Genomic DNA, 26,271 nt, shown 5'->3' on the forward strand with positions numbered 1-26,271 from the left:
GTATTTTCTTTGCCCTTTCGTACCTTTCGCGGTCCGTTCGACCTTAGTTAATATAGTCTCGGTCTATTTCTTCGGTAGGGTCGAATAGCAACCTTATGCCGTTAGGGTACTTCCCGTATCCCTTATACCCTTACCCGTAGCTTAAGGCGTATTCCTTACTCTTAACTATCTTAATACCGAGTAATGCCTTTACGGTATTCTCGTATCGCCGGAGCTCTTCTATCTCCTTTTATTCCCTAGTTCTATACTAATCGAATACTTTTACCTTAGCGTATCGTAGATAGTCCACTAATTAACACCTACGCCATATCTTCTAGTCTCGTGCGCATACTTCGGGGCATTTTACTAACTACCTTAGCATTATATATCCTACGCTAGGTTCTACGTATATACGCTCGTAGAACTCCGCTTTATACTTTTCGTATAGGTCGTTAATAACGCGGGTAGCTAGTCCCTTAATTAGGTAGACTTAATACCTTCCTTTATTAGGTATATATATCCTATAAAAGTAGTATATATAAGAGACCTATAAGAGTTCGTAGTATTTTAGCGTATCTAAGTATATACGTAGGTCGTCTCCTAAGACTATTCTTCGGTCTATTACCTAGTTAACTCCTCCGTCTAGTATCTAGGCGGGGATAACTATCCAGAGGTCTTCTCCTTACGGCAGAGGGTCGTATCGATCTATTACTACTTTTATCTATTCTCGTGGGGTTGCTCGTCCGTGCAGTAGGTTAGTCTCGAGTATCCTTTTCTTCTATAGTAATTCTTCTTCGTAGTCCAGGGTATCGGTTATATCGCTTCCCGAATTATCGCTATTTTCAGGGGTTATAGTGATTTTCTATATAATAGTAAGGGTCCTTGCCTTCGGGGCTTTTAGAAACTATCCCGATTCTTCCTTACTGTTTTTATAGGTATAGCAGTCGTTATCATAGTATCCCGACTAGTATAAGGCTTCGTGCGCCACTAGTTAGTTCACGGGTTACTTATTGACCCTTTTTAGTATTTTTTCCGTGTTAGCTACTTAGTTAGGGTATAGCACCTTAGACTAGCTTAGATACTTCGTATCGTAGCCGGACCTAGTTATATTTAGTTACTTCGGCTTACCTTTAGGTACTAGTCTCTAGCCCTAGCTTCGCCCCTTCTTTAGTAAGCGGCATTCGCGCTTCTAATAACCTAGCTTACCGTAGTTATAGCAGGTTAAGTTTTTCTTATCATTATCTATCGCGGCGAGTTATCGTTACATAGCATCTAGGTCCATAGGTCCTAGGTTTATCGTATATACCTATACTATATTCTACTATCGGGGGCGTCCTTAGTTTAGTTAGTAGCGACGTCCTCTATTATTATTACTTCTAAAGTTCGGGTACGATTAGTTTATATTTCTCCCTTTTCCTAATATTTTGCGCTTTAGGTATAGTCGGTTATCGATCCTAATTACATTCGTAATATACTCCGTAAGGGAATCGGGTTTATCTTTATCGTAGAGTTACTCCTGAACTTCTAGCTTAAGACCGTTAAAGAAGTAAGTTATAAGGGGTTTATCGTCCTATCCGAGCCTGCTAGATAGTTATCGAAACTTCGATACATAGTCCGCAGCGGGTCCTATTTACTTTAGGGTTCGTAGGGCTTTAATATTAACTCGGTTCTTATCTATATTTCCGAAGACGTCCTTAATAATATTCTCGAAACCTTTAAAGCTTGCGAATATAGCTTAAGTTTCGTCGTCTTAGAGGTTAGCCGCAGTCTCTATAAAATCCCTTATACGTGGTTCGAACCACGCTAAGGCCGTGCCGGCGAGATATATTCCTACGTGAAGGATCTTATCTATATCGTCGGCGAGCTTAGTAAGGAACAATCGATAGTATATCTTAAGCTAAGTTAAGAACCCGTTTAGTTATCCTAGGTTACTATCGAACGGTCTAGGTAACTTAGGTTTAATCGTCTCGCCAAGGTCCCTAGCGCTGTTATTCTCTATATCGGCTATAGTATCGTATTACTTAAGTACTTAACACGGTAGTATACTAAATAAGAGCTATTAATATATAACGGTTAGGTTAGACTACCTATAGGGTAGGTAGATCTAAGGTCGGTTTATAAACTAAGTATACTAGGATATCGTTAACTTAAGCGGTCGTGTTATAGTCTATATACGAGACGGTAGATCTTACGTAGATAATTATATTAATAGCTAAGGAGCTAGGTAGAGACTAACTATAATAAAGCTAGGCTTCTTATATACTAAGTAAATATTATATAGTCGACGATAGTCGACTATCGTCTACGAGCGCCTTTATAGTATAGTCGACTATAGTCGCTAGTCGCCTATAGTCGTCTATTATACGTGGTATGCGGGTGTCGTATAATAGGCGGAAAAAGTAAGGGGGCACGTGAGAGGCGCATGCGGTCGCATGCCGGGTCGTAACATATAGCCTTTCTTAAGTATTTCGTCAATATATTCTCGTAGTATCTTAAGTTACTTCTAGTTAAGGTTATAGAGTTTATAGAACTTAATCGAGGTTCCGGTCTTAAGATAGATTTCGTAATCCTATTAACTATATTAAGGAATACCTATTTCGAGGGTTTCCTTAAATAACCTATTATATTTACGGTATTCTAGAGGTATATTTTTTATTCGTTTTTCTTTTACTATAGGTTTCTTCTTCTTTTCTTCTTATAAGGCTTAGTTCGCTTCGAATATCTTCTATATAATATTAGCGATAATTTGTTTTCCTTGCTTATATTATATACCCGGTTATAAGGCTTTCTTAGTTAATACTATAGCTTTTACTTACTTCGGCTCGCTTATATCTTATTATAAAGATTTTTTAAAAGCTAAGTCGTCGCGAATATTCGCTTTCTTCTAGCTAAATAATAATTATCGCGTTATCGTATCTATCCACGCTAACTAGCTAGTACGCTAATCGACTATTAAATTACTTCTCGTTAATTATAAGTAACTTAGTATTATATTATATTTATATAAGTCTATAATATCGAAGATAATTATCTTATAATATCCTTATATCGTTATATCGAGATAATCGGTCTCGCGATCGATAGTTCTACTATTATAATCGAAGCTTTATCCTTCGATATTAAAAAGCTTATATAATCGAGTCTTATAATTCTATAGTAGCGTATATTAGTTAACTACTATTAATAAGATATAGTTTCTTATTACCTTACTATCTAATAGTACTCGTAGGTAATATCTATTAATCTAGACTTTTAAAACTATTTTCTATCCCCTATCTATCTCTACGGAGTAAAGGGTCTTTAAGTTTTCCTCGTTATCTTATGCCCTTTTTATAGGCGATATTAATAGTTTTTTAATAAGTAGTATTCTATATCGATATTATTATCCTTAGGGTCGTATATATAGCTATTATTATACGACTCTAGGTATATCGAGGGGTATCGGCTTCTTTCCTCCTTATATAGGTAATATATATACCTATAGTAATAGACTCCGTAGTTTAATATATATCCTTCGTAATACTTATACGTAATATACTATATATATATATTTCCTCGCGGGATAAGGTATTCTCGTGCCTCGATCCTATATCGTAGATATAGTATCTCCTTCGCTCTTTCGTACCTTTCGCGGTCTATCTTACCTTAGTTAATATAGTCTCGGTCCGCTTATTCGGTAAAGTCGAATAATAATCTTATACCGTTAGGGTGCTTATCGTATTTCTTATATCCTTACCCGTACTATAAGGTATATTCTTTACTCGTAATTATTTTAATACCGAGTAGTATTTTTACCGCTATCTCGTAATATCAGAGTTCTTTTATTTCTTTTTATTCCTTAGTCCTATATTAATTAAATACTTTTATTTTAATATATCGTAGATAGTCTACTAACTAATATCTACGCTATATCTTCTAGTCTTATATATATATTTCGGGGTATTTTACTAACTACCTTAATATTATATATCCTATACTAGGTTCTATATATATATACTTATAGAACTCCGCTTTATATTTTTTATATAGGTCGTTAATAACGCGGGTAGCTAATCCTTTAATTAAGTAAACTTAATACTTTCTTTTATTAAGTATATAGACTTTATAAAAGTAATATATATAAGAGACCTATAAAAGTTCGTAGTATTTTAGTATATCTAGGTATATACGCGGGTTATCTCTTAGGGCTATTCTCCGGTCTATTACCTAATTAATTCCTTTATTTAGTGTTTAAGCGGGGATAACTATCTAGAGGTCTTCCCTTTATAGTAGAGGGTCGTATCGATTTATCGTTATTTTTATTTATTCTCGTAAGGTTACTCGTCTATATAATAAGTTAGTCTTAAGTATTTATTTCCTTTATAAGAGCTTTTCGTCGCTATTTATAAAGTCAGTATCGGATAATTCTTTATTTATATTATCCAGGTATTTCCTTAGTCCTATAGTAACCTTACGTATTATAGCTAGAACGCGAGACCTATATAATACCTTAGGGAACTATCCTAAATTTTCCTTACTATCCCGATAGGTTAGGTAACTATCGTCGTAGTATCCTAATTAATATAACGCTTCGTAGGGTATTAATTACTTCCTTACTTTTTCCCCGGCCTTCCTTATTTCTTTAAGAAATTTCTATCGTTCTTTCTCCTTAGAGGTTACCTTATTCTATAGGGGGCTAATATCGTATCCGGACCTAATTATATTTAGCTATTTATACTTACCTTTAAGGACTAATTTCTAGCCCTAACTTCGTTCTTTCTTTAGAGAACGGTATTCGCGCGTAAAGTATCCTTTCTTACTATAGTTATAATAAGTAAGGTTCTTTTTATCTATCGCGTCGAGATTTATTAATCCTATATAGGTTTTACTAAAAGCTATACTTTAGTAGAATCGAGGTTATCCTATATTAGGATAGATTTGGTTTTTACTATTACGATCGCGGTTTAAGGTATTAGTAAAGTATTATCCTTTCTTCTCGCGTCGTTATTCGAATTATTAGTTCTCGATCTTAATAGCTATCGCGATATAGCTCGCGAGGGTAGCGGGTCGGTCTTCCTTATATAGTTCGTCCTTAACCTTATTTTTAAGGCCTCGGTAAAAAAAAACTATCTTATCTCCTTTACTTTTAGTAATCTTAGACGCGATCTAAGTAAATAAGGCGCTATAGTCCGAGGCTAATCCTTTTTACTTTAACGCTTCTAGCTAGTTCTCGGCTAAGCGTTCTTTATCGATAGTCTTAAAAATCGCTTTTAATATTTCTTCGAAGTTATTATAGTACGCGAAGATATCTTTCGTCTCCTATCTTCGGTATTAATAAGTATTAGTTACGAAGTCCCTAAGAGTAAGTTCGAACTATACTAGAGCGGCTCTTAATAAGTATCTTATTATATAATATACTTTATCTTCTTCCGTACGAAGGATAGATAAGAAGTATTATTAGTAGGCTCTAACTTAAGTTAGGAACCCTTAAAGGCCCTTAGTCGTACTATCGAATAGTCTTAGTTAGCGTGGCTTTATAATCTCTCCCGGATCCTTACTAATAACTTATCGAATAATATTATTATTTACGCTATTTATCTCGTTCCTTAGCTAAGCGGCTTATTAATATTATAAGGTTATTCCTTTATTAAAAGAATAATAAGCTTCGTCGTATTATTACTTATCGCGGGTCTATATATCAATAATTTATTATAGCTACCCTTATAACTCTTAAATTTATCCCTTAAGGATCTTCGTATCCTCGTTATTAGACTCGTCCGAGTCTAAGTTTATAGACTAAGCTATCTAGGAGGGCTCGGTATACTTAGCTATAGCCTTACCCTTATCGGCGGACTTAAGGTTTATCTTAGAGGATTCGCTAGCTATAATATCGTATTACTTAAGTACTTAATATAGTAATATACTAAATAAGAGCTATTAATATATAACGTTCGGGTTAGACTAACTATAAGGTAGGTAAATCTAAAGTTAGTTTATAAACTAAGTATACTAGGATATTATTAACTTAAGCGGTCGGGTTATAGTCTATATACGAGATAGTAGATCTTACGTAGACTATTATATTAATAGCTAAGGAGCTAGTAGAGACTAATTATAGCGAAGCTAGGCTTCCTATATACTAAGTTAATATTATATAGTCGACGATAGTTAACTATCGTCTACGAGCGCCTTTATAGCGTAGTCGACTATAGTCGCTAGTCGCCTATAGTCGTCTATCTTGCGTGGCATGCGGGTGACGTATAATAGGAGGAAAAAAGCGGGGGGGCACGTGAGAGGCGCATGCGGTCGCATGTCGGGTCGTAACATCTTCACGGATGCATTGGACTCCTTTGTCCGTGCTGAATACTCCTCGTAATCCGCCTCTGCTTTGAGCGAGGGGTGGGTATTTTGGTACGTGGTCGGGTACTGCTGCTGACGTGTCTGCTCATAGCTGCGGAGGTCGTCCTTCGACATCTTGTAGATGCCGGATCCTGATGATGACATGATGGGTTTTGCGCGATAGAAAGCAGTATGTTTTCCGTACGGATCAGAACAGTCACGAAAATGGACTTGGTATTTCTCGAATGACGAGGCCATTGGGTATCTTTATCTTGGACTCGGCAACGACTCGACATGCGCGCGCGTTTGAACAGGGCAACTAACTCGGCTCCGTCTGGCCTTGATCACGGCCTTACCTCCAGGGGCCGGCCGGCGGCATAATGAGAAGCTACCAACACTTTCAGACAGGGCTGCCAGGAAGCAGCGCTTCGCTGGCCAATCGATCTTCCGGCGCGACGGTCGTTCAATTGATGCATACATGTAGCTAGGAACCACTGATGGGTAACCAACGGCCCGGGCCGACACATAGCGCTCGGAGATTGTAAGGCTGGAATAGGTCAGCAGTCCGGGTCGATACAGGGCGCTGGAAGGTTGTGAGGCCGAGGGATGTTGGTGCCTCGTCTAATTAAAGTGTTTCGCATCGACTACGTGGCCAAATTTCGTTTGGCGCCCGCCGTCAGAGACCCTCCTGTCGACCCACATTGGCCCATTTCGATCGCTTTGGCTGATGATATGCTCATGCACTCTTTTCTGGTGCGTAGGAAAAGGCGGTCGTGGACGTGGCAGCGCCGCGACAAACCCGCCCCATCATCCTCCCTGTCCCTGATGTGAATAAAGGTTCGTGCGCAACTCCAGTGCCCACATAGATGCGACGGTTCTGTCGAACCGGGCCGTTCGATTCGCCGGGCTATTGTTACGCCCTATTTTTAGGCGATGGGGTGGGGCAAAGCGGCCCGCTCCGGGCGCTTATTCGTAGTCTACGTAGTAGGCGCGCATTTCCGCTCTAGCTCTTTTCCTTTCGCCTCTTTTTTTTTTCTATTCCGCGCACTGCAGTCGTGCTGCCCAAGCTGCTTTCGCTGCTCCAACTACCCGCTCCGCCCCCGACTGTCCGACATGTCTCTGCACCTTCTCCCAATCGAAGTCTTGTCTCTGATCCTGCAAGAGGTAGACTGCCCGCGCGACCTCTTTTCGCTGGTCGGCCTGTCAGGCCCCTGCTTCCGAGCTTATGAGTCGGCGCCGAACCTCATCCTCTCATCGGTTCTCCGAAATGCCATTGCGCCCACCGTCCTCCACCATGCGCTTGCCATCCTTAATGTCCCCGACGCTCCGGGTCCGGATCCGCAGACCGAAGTTCTGGAAGGCTTCATCGACCGCTACCTCCAGGCTGGCTCCTCGTTCGAGTTTCCCGCGGATACGGCGGCCATGACTGCCCTCCGGCGCCTCCACTCGCGCATCTCGTACTTTGTCGACGATTACTCCTCTCGAACGATGCGAGCCCTGGCCACCAAGCCCGACGGCCAGCAGGGTGCAGGATGGGACCTGTCGTCCTCTGAGCGGGCGAGATTCCAGAGGGCCTTCTTCCGATACGAGCTCTACTCTCTGGTGTTTCCTGTCGACCATTCCGTTCTACGCCACTCGCTTTTCCCTGCCGACCTGCAGTTCGCCCGATTCCTGGCTCACATGGAACCGTGGGAGGTTGAAGAGATGAGCTGCGTCCACCACTATTTTACGTCCCGTATCGAGGGACTCATCGACCGTCTCGAGGACCAAGTCGTGGAGGCCGTTCTCTCGGCTCCCGGCGTTCGCAGCAGCCCCAGCCACCCCATCCTAGCCGAGCCGTTGATCTTGGATTCGCTTGGTCCCTCTTCGCAGCCGACTCAGCTTCGGGACGATAGTGAGCCGCCCGGCAGATCCGACAAGTCCGAGCGGGGGGGCAGCCCCGACGACGACGACGACGACGACTATGACGACGATAGCATGGTTAGGTTTAACTCCCTCGACCTGCTCGATCTCGACCTCTTCTCCAGGGGGGGCAGGTTCAGGTTGCCCGAGATAGTGAGCTACCTGGCATCGCTGGGCTCGGGGTTTCTCCACGAACTCCTCGTCGCCGACAATGACGAACGTAAAGATATCATCCGGAGGAATAGCCCGCTTAGCCGGGATTTTCTTCCAGAGGCGGTGGATCAGGCACCCGCGACTGGACCCAGGACCGTGATACCAGGTGATATTGCGAATGATGACGATCCTCGCCGCCCATCTTTGGGATACTATTCGTTCAAGCGTCCGGACCAGGATGTTTACCTGGAGATAAGCCACGAAGGGATCCTGAACGCTCCCCTCAGAGAACGAGCGTTCGTTTTCTGGGATGCCGCAAGAGTCACCCAGCCTATGGTTCGCGACAGCCTCCGAGAAGCAAGCCAGGCGCGCACAGACGAAGTGAACCGAATCCTCAATCGACACGAGCGCCAGAGCCCAGAGGAGCGGCTGGAGGGCGTCAAGATGCCCAGAGCCGTGATGGATACGATAATGGCAGAGTTTGGCTCGACCTTTGACTGGGTGTCCCAGTTGCCATCGCCATGAATCAAAGGCCATTACACATGATCAACTTCGACTATAAATACGCGACCTTTGTCGTTTCGCCGACCGCTGAGCTGCGCCGTCGTCTAAAGATACGCTCGAGTAGAGAGAACGTCGATGCTTGCGGTTTGAAGAGCTATGCGGCCCCTCTGCGGAGAGCCCATGCATTGTACTACCACATGCACCCATCTTGAACGGGTGCCGTGGTGCGTGCAAGACGCTCTCAAGCGCGATCTGTGAACATGGAGGAGAAGCAAGATGGAGAAGCGCGACGGACTGGAGCAAACAGTTAACAGATCCACACCACGGCGCGTACTTAGCGCTGTCATCAATCCCTGTCTCCATGTTGTCCTTAGGCATCCACAGTCAACCATTATTCGCCCACTACGGTCCCTCTGAAACATGCGCGCCGGTGCCCTGCGATTTCATCATAAGTTCATAACCTCCTAGCCCTCAATAATGGGTCGTGACGATGGCGCATCTTTGCCTCCATATGGTGATTTGGACTAATGTCAATGTGTCAGTTGACGGAACATGGGACAGCCACTCGAGCGTCAATTCAAACAGCGAGCTGGACACCCCGTGGCCTCTAAAGAGAGCACCAGATGGCGCCTATTACGTGCTTGCTGTTGCTTTCTGGGGCTTTGACACCACAACCTGGGTCCGTCAAAGGCTCAAAATGGCCACAGACCAGGACTTGGCCAATCTTCCTCCGTCTCCTCGACTCTTCTACCGGAACAATCGGGTCACGTGCAACTAGTACCCATTGAGATTTCGATTGAGCTACCCTGGAACGCTTCAAGGTGTCAAGTACAAGTATGAGCTCCCCCCTCCTGTGGCAAAACATGTTTCTCCAAGTCCAGGTCAAGTGCGCAACCGGATCCAAGGGCCCAAATTGCTCTGCTATTCCTAAAGGCAACTAGTCCTAACATTGTCTAGTAAGGCCACTGCATCCCCCCCAGGCTCAGCTTGTTGCAATTCTTGTTGATCAGTTCCCAGAAGCAGCCGCGACTCCGCGTGTCTTCGTGACAGTATCCGATTGTCGGCCAATCCATGTCGGGGTCGTCCACCAAGTCCAAGTCGCACACTGGCACGTTGATTTGTTTCAGCTTGGTCAGCCTGTCCGCCGCCATAGGGTCATTCTTTATGTCTTCAAACACGTCTTGCAGCGCGTCAAAGTCCCGGCGCGGCTTGTAACTCTGCGCGCTCCTCTGCATGCGCTCGGCAGCGTCGATGACCTGGACATGGTTGAGACCGTACTCGCCCAGCGTATCTTCATCCTGGCCTATATCGGGCCAGTTCCTGAGGAAAGGGTTCGCGTCGCCAGGCTTGTCGAAACGACCGATGGCAAAGTTCCTGTCATTGACACACGCGATGTGGCTGCCCATGTCCAAATCCTCCTTGTCGCCGTAGCAAGGAGAGAACCCCCAATCATTGGCCATCCATCCGTCATTAGACCACTTGATTATGGCGACCTGCTGCGCGTTCCAAAGTTCGCTGATGAGGGACGCAAAGATCACGTTCCGGATGTCCGTCGCACTGGCATCGATTATCGAGTCCTGGCTCGCAAAGCCGCCGTCCTGGACAAGACGGGCAAGCCTCATTCCCTCGTCAAAGTCGTCATCGGACGGAGTCCTCGAGAGAAGATCATCAAAGTAGGCGCCCATGCGGTCGCCGAACCATTTACCAAGATCACCAAGCAGGCTGCTGATGTCGGCGAAATTGCTGAAGCGGACGTCCTCGGGCGGACCGCTTGCGCCGCCTGCCATACCAGCAGCCATGGTCAAAATACCGGCAAACGTATTCAGGGCGACTCCAGCACCCGGAGTAGCCACGGCACCGATGCTTGTGAACATGCCGGCGGCAACGGTCAGGAGGCCAGCGGTTTCCAGGCCGATCTCTCCAGTGCCTCCGTCGATAAAGGCCTCGGCACTCGCGGGTACGTCGAAATCCGTCAGGAAGAGTCCGGTGTAGAAGACCTCATAAAAGTGCTGAAGATTCTTGGCAACATTCTGAAGCGACCATAGGACAAAGGCGCGCTCCTCATGGTTTGGGCACCTGTCATCGTCTGCTAGGTGATCCTGACCCACGTCACAATCCATGGCAATGTCTCTGCACGAGGCAGGCCAGTTCCAGATGTCGTCCTGGTTGAAGCCGTCGAACTTGGCAATGATCCGCGGGACGCCTCCAATCTCCTCACTGCCCTCGTTCCGCGGCCAGTCCTTGTCAACGGCGTAGTAGGATTCACTCCGCTGCAGAAACCAAGTTCCGACGCCATGCTCGAACCACATGTCCTCGTCCCAGCTGCCCCCGTTTCCATCGCAGAACCAGCTGTCGCCCGGCCCGGGCTCAGGGTCGTCGGGTGGATTGTACTCGGGCAGGCCTGGGTCGGCAGGGGTCTCCTCCCCGTCATCGCCTCCGGCGGCGCAGGAGTTGAATGAGATCCAAGCATGGGCCGAGGTTGGGTCGATCCAGACCATGTCACCACGACCCTGGCCGGAGAGCTCCGGGAAGAACGTGTTCTCTCCTCTGGCGGCACCCGAAAAGAGCAGTTGCGGCCGTTCCCACTCCATAGCACTGCCTGCGTTGTTCTCTGGGTCGCTTCGCTCGCCGATAGCGTACCACACGCGCGCGTTGCCAGTAAACTTGTCGGTATGCACCATGTCTGCCTTTCCGTCGCCGTTGATGTCTGCGAAGCGGAAGTTTGCGCGGTCCAGGTCCTCTGTGTATTTGACCTGGCCGACGTTCCTCCAAGGCCTGTCCGAAAAGTCTCTCAACCAGGCTGTCGTTGTCCCGTCAGGCTTCATGCAGAGATAGTCAACCTTCTTGGACCCCGTGACATCGGCAAAGTGGGCTCCGTGGTCGCCGGGGAGAAGTCCCCAGCCTTCGGTGCACCAGCCGTTTGTGGTGCTCCTGTGGTCCTGCCGATCCCAGTTGAAGTTGTTGCCGTCCCAGTTGCTGTACCAGACGATGACACCGCCCGTCTCTCGGTCCACGCCGATAATGTCGGCCTTGCCATCGCCATCCCAGTCCCCAACGTGCAGCGCACGAGGGCTCAAGCCAGTGTCCAGTGTGGCGCTGGGGAGGCCCCAAGCGTTGGCGTCATCCCGATAGTACTTGTCAGATGAGGTGCTCTGGTCGTAAACGTTTGGGAACACGGTCACTTGGCCGGTGGGGCCAATGAAAACGTAGTCGTCGAAGCCGGAACCCGTCACGTCTCCCCAGAAGATGCCGTCGCCTTTTGGGTCCGTCTGTTAGCCCATGCTTGAAAGACAAATGTCAACTTGACAGAGCGGAACTCACCTTTCTGGTACTTTCCGCCTCTTCCACGATTCTCCCAAATGTCAAATTTGAGGTGCCCGTCGTCAATCTCCCAGTGGATGTAGCTTGGTCGCCCATCCCACAAGCGGCCAAAGCGGACATGCTCGCGATTGTCGCCAATGTCGGTTCCCATTCCTCCGTGTGTAATCCCGTCATTGCCGGCCTTGAGCCAGCTCGGCACCATGCCCTTGCCTGAGCCTCGCTGGTTGATCCATGTTGTGACGCGGCCTGTCGTGCTCATCCACAGCCAGTCATAGCGGCCACTGTGTTTCGCGATTTTGTCAGCTCAAAGCATCCAGGAAAACCGCGGCTTGTTGCTGCGTAGAGACTTACTCGTTGTTGATGTCGACTACACAGAACCAAGGTTAGCAGATTCCCAAAGATCGCGCTGGGCTTGGCTTACCGAATTGGACACCTCTCATATCACCCATGCCCTTGGCAGTGAACACTGGGCCACCAGACCCAAGGTCTTGCCAGTAGGCTGCCTTGGCGCCGAGGCCTCCGTTCCGCCAGCAACTGCATATCCAATATTAGCTTCCTCGGCCTTGAAAAATTCGTGCCATCATGGCTTCCGCCACATACTGGACATCACCAGTGTCGGGCATGACACAATAATCAAGCCTCCCGTCGCCGTCGATATCTCCCAGACGAACACGATCACGTCCTTTTCCAAGTTCGGGGCTTTTATACTGCGCAGGGTCGGTCAGCATACATCACTCGTCAATTGCCGGGTCACGAATAGGGCGACGAACCAGACCGAGCTGTCTGAAGGTTGGGGGGTTCCCACCCTCGTTCAAAGACGCATGCCTGTACAAGCAACCGCATTAGCGACAGATCCCATACTGCTTCCAAACGAGCTAGGCGATACTTACATCTCACCGTTCGCGAAGATGCAGATAAAGTCATCGAGTCCATCGCCGTTCTGAGTGAGAAAGATTAGCGGCCGGATACATGGACGCTCCAAGTCGCGTCTCCTGCTGTTGATGTACTCACCAAGTCGCCCCATCGGATGGCTGCGAGGTTTTGAATCAGTACGTGTTCAACATTCTCAAAGTTCATGCAGAGAACTCACCCTCGTTTGAGCACGAGTCGGGGACAGTGATCTCGTGCTGCTCCGGAAAGGTCGCCCCTCCATAGTTGACAAACATGGTGAACTTCCTTGGCGAATTGTCCGACGTGGAGCTATCGGACTTTGCGACAATCATCTCGTCAATCTCGCCCAGCTTGTGGGCGTTGCCGCGATTGACCAGCTGGGCAAACCACATCGATCCGTCATCGTCAACGTCGGGGATATCGCCGGCGCGATCGTCCCGAGGAATGCCAGAGTGAATATAAGTGCCGTCGTTTTTGATCTCACCAGCCCGAGCGTACAGAACTTGTCGACCGCTGCGGTAGTCAAACGCACCGCTTCCCAGTTCCTTTCGGCAGGTCCGGCTGGGCTGATCGTCGTCAAATTTGCCAGAGTCCGTCGGCTCCGTGATCCAGCCCTTGTCGTTGGCATAGTTGATGGCCCAGACCCAGACAGCGGCCATCTTCTTCTCGCCCTCAACGTCGGGGTGTATGCCGTCGTGGATGTCATCGAGCGTGAGGAAGCTTGCCATGTCTGCTAGTACCACCTTGATACTCGGGTTGGGCTCCTCTTGCCCGTCCTCATTGACGGGCACGAATTCACGGTGCACCTGACGATACTGGTCATTGATGCGATTGACCCTGGCCTGTGCATCCTGGTTGTTCGTGGGCAGGAGCGTGGAAAGGACGATCACTGCGTCGGGAACTTCGGCAATGATGGTGTTGATGAGTTCCTGCATGCGTAGACCTGTCCGGTCGACATCAAAGTTTTGGTTAGCATCATTGGTACCGGCGTTGATGAGCACAACGTTCGGAAGCCAGACTCGGCACGAGCCTCTGGCGCGATCCTCGACTTGATCGACGCGGTCACCGCTGACTCCTTCGTGGTCCTAGTGCGGTCGAATTCCTCGCGTCAGTCAAGTCACAACGTTATGTACAAGCATTCGACAGGATGCTCAAAATCAGGTCTGGGCAAGGGACGTACATTGTCACTCATTGAGCCCGAGTTAAAGTTGCCCACCATGTTGACATCCCAGCCATCCGATCGGAGCTTGTCGCGGGTGAATTTGCGATACCCGTTCTTTTCGTTAGAAGGCGAGAAGTCTCCGGCCGTAATTGAGGCACCAAGTGGCATGATCCTGAGATAGAAGTCTCCGGGGTCAGCACGCCGGGAGAGATGATTGCCCAAGTCGGGGAGCACTGCCGTGTTGGGAGAAAAGGGGTGAGCAGCAACGGGCCCGAGAAGCGTGAAGACTCCCAGGCCGAAGCCAGCAACCATGGCTGAAAGCTTCATTCTCGACGCAACACAGGCCTGAATCGGTCTGTGCAGTGACGAAGCGCGACTGTGATAATGGGGAGCAGACTTGCTTGGGTTGCAAACATTCTCGAGTCTTGCCCTGGTTTTATACCTGAATTCTGCGAAATAGTCGACCCTGCAATCGGAAATAGCAAGCAGCTTGACTTTGACCCCTGAGAAACATGTTGCCGAGGTATCCTGTATCCATGTTCGCAGGATCAATGCCCAGACGGCTACCTCGTCGACGCAGATTCCTTCTTCTTGGCGGACACGCGACCTGTTCCTGAATCCTTGCCGAAGTATCGTCCACTCGAGCTCAACATCGGCCCGTTAACATTACTTTTGCATGGGTCAATGGGTTGAATGGAGAAGACGTCAACTTTTAAATTATATGTCGGCGTATGTAATTTGCGGTGCATGATATATGTACATATTTGATAGTAGGGAGAGATCGCCGTCGGTCCTCCTGCCCTGCATATATCTATTGAATGCGGATAGTCCTGTGATTAACATCGTGGAAGTTTTACCCCGCTCGTCGACTTGGCGTGCTAGGTATAATAAGCCAAGACAATACTTTAATGCACGTCTTTAGGCGCAACGCAAAACGGGCGCAGCTAATCTAGGGTTCTATATTAAGTTTATTTATAGTGCTGCGCGACGCTCGATACCTGCTCACTACACGGATAGCGCAACAATAGGCTGTTATATAAGCTTTTAAAGTTGCTATCTCTATTCTAACCTCTTAAAGTACGATAACATAATGTTGAATTCAATACTAATTTTGCCAGCCTGCGTAGTATAACGCGAGGGAGAAATGCTCGAGGAGCTTTTTCGCAGACTTCCTATTTTCGGGCAGCCACTAGATCATCCTAGTAGCAAAGTCGAGAATTGTCTCCTTTTCTTGGCTTGCCAGCAATGTTACCATGTCCGCCAAGCGCCCCCCTCCATTGATTAGATCTACTGTCTGCGCGAGAAATCTGACCTATAGGTTAACTATGTTAGTACATGGATCCTGCCACATTTTAATATGCGCCATGTCGCTATGGAAGGGCCGAGTCGCGGAGCTCACCACTGTTATCGAAAGAAGTACGGGAGACTTAAACGTCGGCACGCCAAGTCGTTGTCTGGTGACCTCCGCCAGAAGCGAACAAGTGTCTCTCTCATTGGTTCATATACGAGACAAAGATAGGTGCCCTGTGATCCCTGTAGTTGAAAGTTGTCAATCGGCAGTCAATGCAAACAGCCCACTGTGAAAATCCTCTGCTTCTTGGATGCGTGTCAGTTTGTCCAATTTGCCAGATGCATTTTTAAGAGCGGAGATCTTGAGGCTAACGTAGCGAGGGATAGGTGATTCCCTCCAACGCTTCCAAGTTTATACCCGCCCAAGTCAGCGCCAAGGAATGGGAGGAAGATATAGTGCAGTGGAGGAAGGCTTGCAAATTCAAGCTCTAGGCGAGCGAAACAGGAGATCTAGGACTAAAGTCAAGTTTCACGCTGGTCTTGAACTGATTGTCCGGCACCTGGCCAGGACCCGTGTGGTGGAAAGTTACTGGAAATAATCTAGGCGATCGCCAGCATGTACTTCCCTTTCGATGGGTTCTGTTATAAAATGCGGGTTAGGCTCTGTGCAGAGTCTTTCTCTCGCTTGCCAACTTGTGATTGAAAGCATTCTTCTCCTGAATAAGCGTTGTCTGGCCGAGCGCGTTTTTTCCAGTTTGTTGTCCGACGGCCCCACCACACAGGTCGCGGTAGGTGTTAGATAAGCTACGTAACTTCTGCACTTGCTTTTACTGGACTTTATTCAGACAGTCTGAGGCGGATTAGAAAATAGATTATTAGATATCTGCTACTCCGTACTGTGTGTTATAGCAGTGTGAATTCTGCTCTTGGAATCCGTGCCTACTAAGCCGGCCTACCCTACATCAGATCTACCTACGCGCTGGTCTCGCTTTTTGGCCGCCAATTTGCCTTGGCTGCCTCGCTTCTTGAATAAAAAGGATATTCTAGCTAATAGGGCAAAATCGTGCGGCCTCGCCTTACACATCAGGCAAATGCTTTAGCGAGCGATCGATGCCAGTCAAGTCACAAGTTTTCAGTGATACGCTCCAGGACCTGTGAAAAAAAATAAAAGCCAAGCGTTGCGGTCCGAATCAAGTAATTCAACAATAAATACAGAACCTTAGATCATGTGGAAAGTCCACAACGCGGTTGAATCCGCACGGCCATCGTTTAAAGCGCGGTAACAGCGAGCCCAAGTGTAGAAAACGTGGCAACCTTGAGCAATACCTCCGCAACGTGCTGATATCCTTAATGAGCGTAGAAGACAGCGGTACTAGGATTTGTCTCTCGGAGACGACGATTGGCCCGGATCAGCATCCCCTTCAGCACCCATGCAAGAATAGCAGCCGCGATAGAGAACGCAGCACTAGACGCCATGGCAATCGTGTAGCGAGGCGAATCATCTTCAGGCCAGAGGTACTTCGCACCGTCAGTCATTGTGCAGCTGGATTTGAGGATGGGAAAGACAAACGTAACTTACCGGAGTGTAGATAGATCCGGTGACAGCCAAGGTGTTCACCACGGCCATGGAAATGGCCTTCTTCTCCCTCGTTTGACCACATGTCGTTGAAACCCATCCCAAAATGATGCTGTTGCAGGAGTAAACGCCTGATGCAAACGTGCACATGGCGAAATATCGAGCCCCCACGTTCAGGGTCGAGCAGGCCACGACGAAGCCCAGAACTGCAACCCCCTTCCCAATGGTGATATGCCAAACCCGCTCGTTGAACCGGCCAGAGGAGTAAGACCAAGCGATGCAAAGGGCGCCAGCGATCAGATATGGAGGGCACGTTAACGCCAATGTGACGTTACGACTATACCCAAGGGTGCCGACAATGGTAGGAAAGAAGTTCTTGAAGTTGCTGGCAGCCAGATGCAAATGCTGCATGAGAATCAAGATCCACAGATACTTATCCTTGAGGGTCTCCAGTAGACCTGTCCAGGTACTGGTGTTGGCGCGGAGCTGAACCGTATCCTCGGCGATACGGGAGTGTGCCAATGCTTTCTCATCTTCCTTCAGCCACCACGTGTTGTGTGGCTCATTTGGGAGCACGAAAACGGACACAACCGAGACGACGAAAGTGACAATGCCCTGGATAATGAACAGCCACCGCCAGCCGGCGAGGCCAGCGACACCGCTCATCTCGAAGACGCCGATGGCGATGAAACCTGCAAACGCAGTGCCGCAGATATTGGCCGTGAAGAGGATGGAGATACGAACGGCAATCTCATGCCTGTCATAGAACAGGGACAAGACGTACAGGGCGCCTGGGTAGAAAGGAGCCTCTACGACGCCGAGGAAAAAGCGTGTGAGAAGGAGTCCTTTGAAATCGTGTGCGATAGCTGTGAGGGTGCTAACAATGGCCCATAGAGCCATGGCACCCCCCATGAACCAGGCCGGTCGGATTCGGGTCATAAGCATATCTGGCAGGTGTCAGTATGGGTGGTGAGTCCGTCATGGGCTAAACATACTGCATGGAACCTGGCCCAGAATGTACCCGACAAACAGGATCGAAACACAGGTTTGGTATTCAGTCGAAGAGAGTCCAAGATCGTCTTGGAGGTTATCGAGTCGAGCTACAGTGATGGCGTTGCGATCCAGGTAGTTGAGCCAGTACATGATCCAGAGAGCCGGTAGGATGATCCAGTCGAGCTTGCGGACAAGCTTCTTCTCGGCATCTGACCTGACGCGCCTCTTGCTGTCGTTGTTGAAGTTGGCATCGAGGCCATTCTCCAGCTCCTCGAGGCGAGCCTTCTCGGAGTTGGCCGCATCAGTAGACGCAAACGCTCCGTCTTTGACGCTCGCTCGTGCGGTGGACATGTTGTTTCTCTGTGTTGGAAGATTGAATGAGAAAGGTGCTGCCCGAAAAGATGAGCGAAGTGGACGTCGACCGCTGTTTTTATAACCAGCAAGGAGAGTACCAGTCCTTGGCTCCCATGTACGGTGTACCGTGTACCCCAGACAACCCCAGGCTCAAGCTTTCCCCAGAGTCCCGGATAGCAGAATTCGTTAGTGGGGCCATAATCTGCGGAGGTGTGGGCTAGGAGTCCTCCCGGCGGGTCCTCGCTCCCCCGTGACGGATAAGATCGGAAACCTCTGGATGCCGACGGCCAAGCAACGTACACGAGTCATAGAACTAATCGAACTAGCCAAGATGCAATGTTTTCATTGTTATTGGGTTTCCTGGGTCTCTGGGCTGAAATGCCGAACCGCGCTATTACTGTCGGCTGGAAAGTGTCGGATGTTGGGGGACGACCGTACGAGCCAATCTTGATTTCTCTAACCGTCTTTGGATTCAGCTACTCCGTACCGAGATTCCAGATAAAGTCTAGTGAGTGGTCTCCTAGGCCCTGAAAGTCCTGACACTCATCAGGAATGAAGGGAAGCAACGATGAATCGAAAGGCAAAGCGAGCCAGCTGTCATCAAACACGCCGCTATCTCCTCCCAAATTCGATGGCCCAAAGTCCTGCGGCAAGTCAATGAACCCCTGTTGCGTGTCGTGGGGCATGCCGTTATGCCTGGTGACAAATTCAGGGGGGCGCGCCGCTGGTACGAAGCTTGAACGTAGGCGCTCCACGTGTACCTCTAACAGGGACGCGTACCGTGCCCCAAGATGCAAATCGTCTGGCCTACTGACGCGCAACGCTGCGACGGCCCGCGAAAGAATCTCTAGAGAAGAGACCAGCTTGGTGACATTGACACCAAGACCCAGTCCTTTCAGCAGAAATACGGAAGCCGTCGTGATACGCACAAATGTCGATGCGGGAGCAAACCGCAAAGCGTTGCGCTGGTGCATGTCAATGGCAATCTCGAGTGTGCGCAAGCATCCATCGACAACGATCGTAAGAAACCCATAGTCTGTCAGACTAAGTTCGATAGAGTCTTGGGTTTGGTCCGCCACAGGACTTGCCAGCCGTCTTTCCACAATAGCTTGCAGACCAAGAGAATTGGCCAAGACTTTGACATGCTGTAGCTCAATCGCAAGCACATCCGATATCTGACGAGGGACACTGCTAAAGTTGGCATACTTTTTCTCCCAGAGTGAAATGAGTGACACGAAATGCTCAATCATGCTGATGTAGCGACCGCTTTGCAGGAGATGCTTAGTGATTACGGCCGAGGGGAAAAGCATGTCCGATATGGATCTCATTAGTCTTGTCAGCTCCGTCCACCCCAACAAAACTGAGCCCCAGCCCGATTCTGGGCCGCTAGAGACGCCGCGTTGAGGTGACACGGACGCAGTTACACTGTGGACAATGTGTTCAGACATCATGGACTTGCGCCCAAGTCTGGTCGCAAACTGCTCCTGGTATATGTGTAGCATCGTGGCCAGTGGTACACGCCGATGCTGGAGCCTTTTCTCGTACTCTGACTTTGTGTTCTCGTTATCTTTGGCGGCATCGTCGACATCAAATACGCCAAGTTCGTTGGCTAACGTTGCCGCAACGCCGATCATCATCCAGGACATGCGATCAAAGCGCTTGGCTGGGCTCACGACGTCCTCCAGCCACCTTGCACGCGATGGGCTGTTCACCAAGTCTTGGTTGTTGTCCCGTTCGTCCTTGGCCGTAAACAGAATATCCGAGTCCCAACCATCTGCCGCAGGTGGACAGTGCAAGTTGCGGGGCTGCCATTGCGTAAGGAGGAGAATAGCTTCGATCGATCCAAAAGTGCGCGTCTTTGCTTTCGATGCCTTTTCCTGCCCCAGAAGAATGCGGCGAAGAAGATGCTCGCAGTGATCCCAGAGCCGCTGGTGCGCGAGGAAACCGCGCGACTCGCCCCCAGGAATCGGGAGAACATGGTATCTAGTCGATATGAGAAGTATTGTCGCGCATAAGAGTGGCTCTCGCACCAGGAGCCAGTAGTGGTTGCGATGATGCAAGTAGAAGTCGTCCAGGACGGGTGTTTGCATAGCCATATTCTGGAAGAACCTAAGACGCCCTTTTGTCAGTGGGACTGCCCAGGATGGTAGTTTTCGGAAAGTACTCACAAGTCGACATACGTAACAGCCTCCTGTGCTGAGAACCACCCCATCCGGACAAACCTGTATGACTCCCAAGTCTCCACAAGATCTTTTGAGAGGTTGGTTGACATGGTGCAGGAATACGCATGCGAGCCGTATAGCAAGGAATGAGCTGGAGATAAAGGAGTTGGGACAGAACCTGGGCCAGCAGACAAGCCGGATCCTTGCGCCACCGTAGGATTCCGATTACTGACGTCCCGTGGATCTCCCAACATGGAGTTCTGGTATGCAGCCTCCTGAACATCGCCTTCGCGCTGGGCCGCTTGGAACAAGAGATCCAATGCATCCTTATCGTTGGATACAACAGTTCTCATCATCGAATCGGGAATATGGGAAGGCTGCTCATGGCCGCGATTGTTGAAAACAGGCTCAACCTCATGTGCCATTGGCAACCCGGAGCCTCCGCTCACATGCGGCATGTCGTGTTGCTGATGGTTCCCGGAGCATTGCGTTGGTTGAGGCGTCTCCTGCCACGATGCGATTCTGTCAGGAGCAGTTGGTGAGGTGAGCATTCGCGGGCCAGGGCTGTTTGACGCTTGAATCTGCGTGTCTTGTTGTACAGGGTTAGATGGACGTTTTGGTCGGTTACGTGTACGGAATAGGCATGACTTACGGGCTTCTTCATCGTCCGCACGCGTTGATTGCGATCTTTGGCTCGTTGGAGTAGCAGCATTGCGTTGGGTTGGGAACACGCATTTGACCATCTGTCGCCGACACCTCGCGCATTGCTGGCCGGCTGCGTACTGCTCAGCAGTGATGTCGCATCGCGTCTTTCGAGCCCGACACCTCTTGCAAGCTTTTCGAACGTTCTGTTAGTCCGCGTTTCGCGCTGACCATGATGTGCCGGCCTTTGTCCACTTACCCTTGTAGGCGCGGTTGAACTTCTGGTCGGAAGCTGGGGCCATTGGGCCGCAACGAGCACTGTCTTGTCGATACGACAACAGACCTGGGACTTCGCCGTCGTAGTGAGAGTGTCGCCTGCTTCGCGCCTCGGAAACCGTGAGATCTTTCGTGATGTGTAAAGGTTCACGAGAGCGGAGGAGGGGAGACGGAAAGTGACGGACAGCTGGAACACAGCGTGGGAACGATGGCTAGTCAGGCGAACCCCTCTTGGAGATGGTTGACTGACTAGAATGTGGGGTTATGGGGTGCAGTTCGCGCGGGGTAACTCGCAGGTAGTGGAGGACATTGCCGTAGATCTCCAGGGATATCCGACGGTTTCCGTCAGGGTCTTTTGCATGTTCGCGTGATTCAACTACAACCTCGACCAGTGGTACGAAGACGATTTTATTTAAATTTTATTTAAAAGGTCGCTCGGGACTTATTATTGTAGACTTCGAAAACTATTCACACTAAATCACTTGCATTGACTGCCCGTACCTTGTCTCGTTTGCTCTGATACTCCCTCTACACCATCCCGAGAAATTACCATCTTCCGAAAATGTCGCGCTCGATCGTCAACACTGTTTCCTACCCCTTCAAGTTCGACCAACAAGGAGTCGTGAAGGATGGGCAGGCTGGGAAGACGGAGGATCTCTCGATCAAGCTCCCCAACGTCCGTGGCCGCATCCCTTCCCTGCAGGCCTCGTGGCTGCGGTCAATGATGCTGGAAGCCCACCAAGACAAGACAAAGATCATGGCACACGCTTGCTCGTACGATGGTCTTTCTTCCCGCCTTGTTGAGGAGGCCGGATTCCCCATGATCTTCCTCGCTGGCTACACAGTGTCGAGCTCATTCGGCCTACCCGATACCGGCTACATCGCCATGCAGGAGATGTGCGACAAAATCCAGGAGACTGTGAGGCAGGTCAAGGTGCCTGTCATGGCTGATGGTGATACTGGATACGGCAGCTCTATGAACGTCAAGCGCACAGTACAATGCTATGCCGACGCCGGAGCGGCCGGTATTATGATTGAGGACCAGACCTGGCCCAAACGTGAGCCCTTCAGCCCATCAACTCCACAACCCAAGCAACTAACCATTCACAGGTTGTGGCCACACCAAGGGCAAGTCGGTCGTCGGTCGGGGTGAGGCGTTCGCCCGTATTCAGGCTGCTTGCGACGCTCGCGACGAAGGCAAGGATATTTTCATCCTTGCTCGCACGGATGCGCTCATTCTCGGCTGGGAAGAGGCCATGACTAGGGCACAAGAATTCAAGCGCATCGGAGTCGATGCTGTCTTTGTTGAGGCCCTGCCCGACAAGGAAGCCATGCAAAAATGCGTCAAGGAGCTCGACATGCCTGTATTTGCCAACAGTACGTACATTGCCAGACTGACTGCTTGTGGATTCTGAACAGTCGATGCTGACGTACTGTTTGAATAGTCATCGAGGGCGGCAAGACCGAGAATCTCTCGGCAAAGGATCTTGCCGAGCTCGGCTTCTGCGCTGTGGCATACCCTTGGACCCTCGTGGCTGCCAAGTTGAAGAGCATTCGCGAAACCCTCGAAGCGCTCAAGGAAAGTATGACAAAGGGGTCGCCACCTATGATTTTGTCATACTCGGACGTATGTGAGGGTGTTGGATTCAACAAGTACTGGGTAAGTACACTGAACTCTACTGAAATCCTTTTGCTAATATACTACTAGGACCAGGAGGAGAAATACAAGTTTACTTAAAGTAGAGACCGTCGATTTGTCACCGCCCGTAGTTTGAGATAGATTTAATACTCGGACTTTTAGATTACGGATCTTCAGGGATAGAGAAGAATTGATTCAATAAAGAATTGATGCATTATTAGGATCAGTTTCCCTTACCCTGGGCCTTTTCTTTGTATGTATTGGCTAGGATTAGCTATGTCTCGTGAGAAAGCTTCAGGCGATGAAAATACCACACAGCCGCTCGATGTTCCTCCAGAACTATCAACGACGTGACTCTAACCTCGCCTATTCGCGGCATAATTACTTATCAATCAAACATTTGCTAGAACCCGTGTTCTACTCTGCTACTCCCTTAGACTCTCTTTCGAGATTCAATGTCAAAAGACAAGAATTAAACCGTGGTGATCTTTCTTTCTATTGAAATACATCATTACTAGCCGGAAAATTCCAATCGTTATCCCAACCAACCATACTGCTCTTGAGATTCTACCCTGGTTTTTAGAAGGCCGAGATCTCGATCTAATGTTCGATGGAACATTCCCTGGGCTTTTGATGCGGATAGTCTGCATGAGAACCTGCCGATCACGAGGCCACGCAGTGACATTGCAGGAGAATGATCTCCACTGCATCGTCGGTCTCGATTAGAAATATGGCATAACTCCAGGCGCAAATGTGGAAAGCTCATTATTGTCTACAATGGCCCTGACATGCTGGAAAATCACAATCACGGTAAAAGAAAAAGCAAACGGTGCCTGCGCATTGAAATTGACTCATACTTGACTGAACTATCAAAGCAGGTGCCTAATCCAGGTCGCCGCATCTTCAAACGGTTTGCTTCTCAGTAGTTGCTGCATGGACAGCAGTGACCTCTGCAGCATCCTTGGTCGTAGAAGGATCCGCCACCTTCTCACCAAGAATATCACCACCCTTACCAGAGTGGGAAACTCCGCCAAACAGAACATCAATCTCCTCCAGAGGCACCTGCTTCGTCTCGGGAATGAAGAACCAGACGTAGGCGGCGAGACAGAAGTTGACTGACATGAAGAAGAAGAGGCATTTGAGGCCTTCATTGGCAAGAAACTCGGGGAAGAACTGCTGGAAGATGGTGTTGGCAACGTTCTGCATCTGTGATGACATGCCGACGGCCTGCGCACGGATGTTCACGGAGAAGACTTCAGCCGTCCACATCCACACGGTGGCACCCCATGAAGGCTTGTAGAAGAAGGTGAAGAGGAACAGGAGGAAGACAATTCCAATGCCGACAGGCTCTGACTTGACGCCGTCGGGGCTCTCCTCGGTGTAGACTGTCGGGGTTTTGAGGCCGACAAGCGATACGATCAGCATGCAGACGCCCATGCCAATGGCACCGACGATGAGCAGCCAGCGACGCCCGTATCGGTCCGAAGTCCACATGGCATTCAATGTGAAGAGGATGCCAAACGTGGCGTTGAGGGCGTTGATGAGGTTAATTGTCTGGGGATTGTTCCAGATCTGGCGGTAGATGCTTGTCGAGTACGAGTTGAGAGTGCCCTGCCCAGTGAGTTGCTGGCCAATATTAAGGATGAATGCGAGGATGAGACGCTTGCGGACAGACGGGTCGCGGAATAAGGCAGCGTATGATGTGCTGGAGATTGCCTCCTTCTCGTACTCCACAGCACTGCGGATGGCGAGAAGCTCCTCTTCGACCTCCTGCTCGGTGTCTCGCATACGAGCAAGAGACGCGCGAGCCGCCTCGATGTTACCGTTCTTCTTGATGTGCCAGCGCGCTGTCTCGGGGATGAAAGGTAGGGCGATGCAGACCAAGGCAGGCACGAGGATCTGGAACATGACCACCATTTTCCAGTCCCACTGGCCAAGCCTCTCGCGACGAGAGGAGCAGGCGTAGTTGACCCAGTAAGCAATGAAACTACCAACGGAGTAGTTCATCTGCCAGATGGTCATGATCCTTCCACGGATTTCGGCCGGCGCAATCTCATTTATGTACACGGGTGCAGCGGTCAAAGCGAGACCTTGTCCAATACCAATAATGACGCGACCGGCGATGAAGACGCCAATCTTGTGATGAGGAGTGAAGGCCTGCATGAAGGTTGCAACGATGGTGAGGAAGCAGCCAGCCCACATGCCCCATCGTCGACCGAGATAATCAGCCAAGGGCCCACCGAGAAAGAAGCCGGCGATGATGGCACCGATTGTGTAACTAGTGTTGACTATATATGTCAATAGGGACTCAACAACCTGGGTAGGGCAGACTCACTCAACCCGAGCATCTGTGTGTCCTTGTCTTTGTCGACGTTCATCCACTCGAACCAGTTGTCCGAGCCTTGCACAGAGTTGAAGACCGATGCATCGTAACCGTACAACACCATGCAAAGGGCCGCCACAATGGCAAAGTACCAATTGGCCAATTTCTTGCCCATTTTGAGTGGTTGTCGTGAGCTCACAATGCCGCTACGGCAAGAGTGTCTGATGTCGCAATGGAAGGAGTCGAGGAGGTTGACTCTGTGCGCGAGCTCACCATGAACGAGTGGCAGTCCGCATGCCTTTATATCCTTCTCGCAAACCCCTGTCCCAAGAGTCCGCCGCGTATACGTATGGCCCCGGTGTTTCGGGGCGAAGTTAGCACTGACCGGTTGTAGTTATTCCCTTGGCATGCCCCGTGAGGCTGCATGCCCAGGGAGCCGCATAGCCGAAACGGGAAAACTTCAGTTGTCTTTCGCTTGGAATCGGGGCGAGCAAGTGGAGCATCGCGTTCGCCAAGTACGGGTGTCCTAGTCCATTGTCGCAGCGGACTACTTCTGAATAGTCCAAAACAACGGTCGAGTACGCGTATCGATATTTCTTTCAATGCTTATAGAACTGCAAGGAACTGAGCAACCGTGCAGGTCGCTCATCGCTGGTCCAGCTTATTAGACGTGGTGATGATACATGACGAAAAGCGCAGTCGCATTTATCGCGAGTCACAATAGTATTGGCTCCCCCTCTACAGCTGCGTGCTATTTGTCGAGAATGAGTCGACTGGGCAGACCGA

The 26,271-nt window shown here is 49.4% G+C and overlaps 6 protein-coding genes across 6 annotated transcripts; 2 read left to right on the forward strand and 4 right to left on the reverse strand.

The window, feature by feature from the left end:
* The first annotated feature begins 7,316 nt into the window (after window positions 1–7,316).
* F5Z01DRAFT_466790 (uncharacterized protein) lies at window positions 7,317–8,888 on the forward strand. The gene has a single exon (XM_046259961.1). The coding sequence runs from the start codon at window positions 7,411–7,413 to the stop codon at window positions 8,875–8,877; it is 1,467 nt and encodes a 488-aa protein (XP_046113668.1). The 5' UTR covers window positions 7,317–7,410; the 3' UTR covers window positions 8,878–8,888.
* Window positions 8,889–11,222: 2,334 nt separating this feature from the next.
* Window positions 11,223–14,542, reverse strand: F5Z01DRAFT_631089 (uncharacterized protein; the record flags this gene model as incomplete). Its single annotated transcript, XM_046261764.1, has 8 exons — window positions 11,223–12,112; window positions 12,178–12,480; window positions 12,599–12,711; window positions 12,778–12,884; window positions 12,948–13,002; window positions 13,068–13,117; window positions 13,338–14,153; window positions 14,249–14,542. Coding segments are annotated over 8 exons (2,628 nt in total), but the record flags the coding sequence as incomplete, so codon positions are not given.
* Window positions 14,543–16,867: 2,325 nt separating this feature from the next.
* Window positions 16,868–18,673, reverse strand: F5Z01DRAFT_696914 (major facilitator superfamily domain-containing protein; the record flags this gene model as incomplete). Its single annotated transcript, XM_046266296.1, has 3 exons — window positions 18,092–18,673; window positions 17,100–18,043; window positions 16,868–17,038 (listed from the first exon to the last, which is right to left on the reverse strand). The coding sequence occupies exons 1-3, from the start codon at window positions 18,438–18,440 to the stop codon at window positions 16,868–16,870; spliced, it is 1,464 nt and encodes a 487-aa protein (XP_046113670.1). The 5' UTR covers window positions 18,441–18,673.
* A 123-nt stretch (window positions 18,674–18,796) lies between these two features.
* On the reverse strand, window positions 18,797–21,663 carry F5Z01DRAFT_715440 (C6 transcription factor). Its single transcript, XM_046266517.1, has 4 exons — window positions 21,507–21,663; window positions 21,258–21,440; window positions 20,612–21,194; window positions 18,797–20,552 (listed from the first exon to the last, which is right to left on the reverse strand). Exons 1-4 carry the CDS (start codon window positions 21,547–21,549, stop codon window positions 18,920–18,922), a joined length of 2,442 nt encoding a protein of 813 aa, XP_046113671.1. The 5' UTR covers window positions 21,550–21,663; the 3' UTR covers window positions 18,797–18,919.
* A 246-nt stretch (window positions 21,664–21,909) lies between these two features.
* F5Z01DRAFT_731780 (Pyruvate/Phosphoenolpyruvate kinase-like domain-containing protein) lies at window positions 21,910–23,341 on the forward strand. The gene is made up of 4 exons (XM_046266711.1): window positions 21,910–22,581; window positions 22,634–22,900; window positions 22,969–23,183; window positions 23,232–23,341. The coding sequence occupies exons 1-4, from the start codon at window positions 22,086–22,088 to the stop codon at window positions 23,259–23,261; spliced, it is 1,008 nt and encodes a 335-aa protein (XP_046113672.1). The 5' UTR covers window positions 21,910–22,085; the 3' UTR covers window positions 23,262–23,341.
* A 724-nt stretch (window positions 23,342–24,065) lies between these two features.
* Window positions 24,066–25,660, reverse strand: F5Z01DRAFT_640908 (general substrate transporter; the record flags this gene model as incomplete). Its single annotated transcript, XM_046262545.1, has 2 exons — window positions 24,066–25,450; window positions 25,498–25,660. 2 exons carry the CDS (start codon window positions 25,658–25,660, stop codon window positions 24,066–24,068), a joined length of 1,548 nt encoding a protein of 515 aa, XP_046113673.1.
* Window positions 25,661–26,271: the final 611 nt, after the last annotated feature.

This window comes from Emericellopsis atlantica (genome assembly GCF_019669845.1).
Source record: "Emericellopsis atlantica unplaced genomic scaffold F5Z01scaffold_51, whole genome shotgun sequence".
Lineage (NCBI taxonomy): Eukaryota > Fungi > Ascomycota > Sordariomycetes > Hypocreales > Bionectriaceae > Emericellopsis > Emericellopsis atlantica.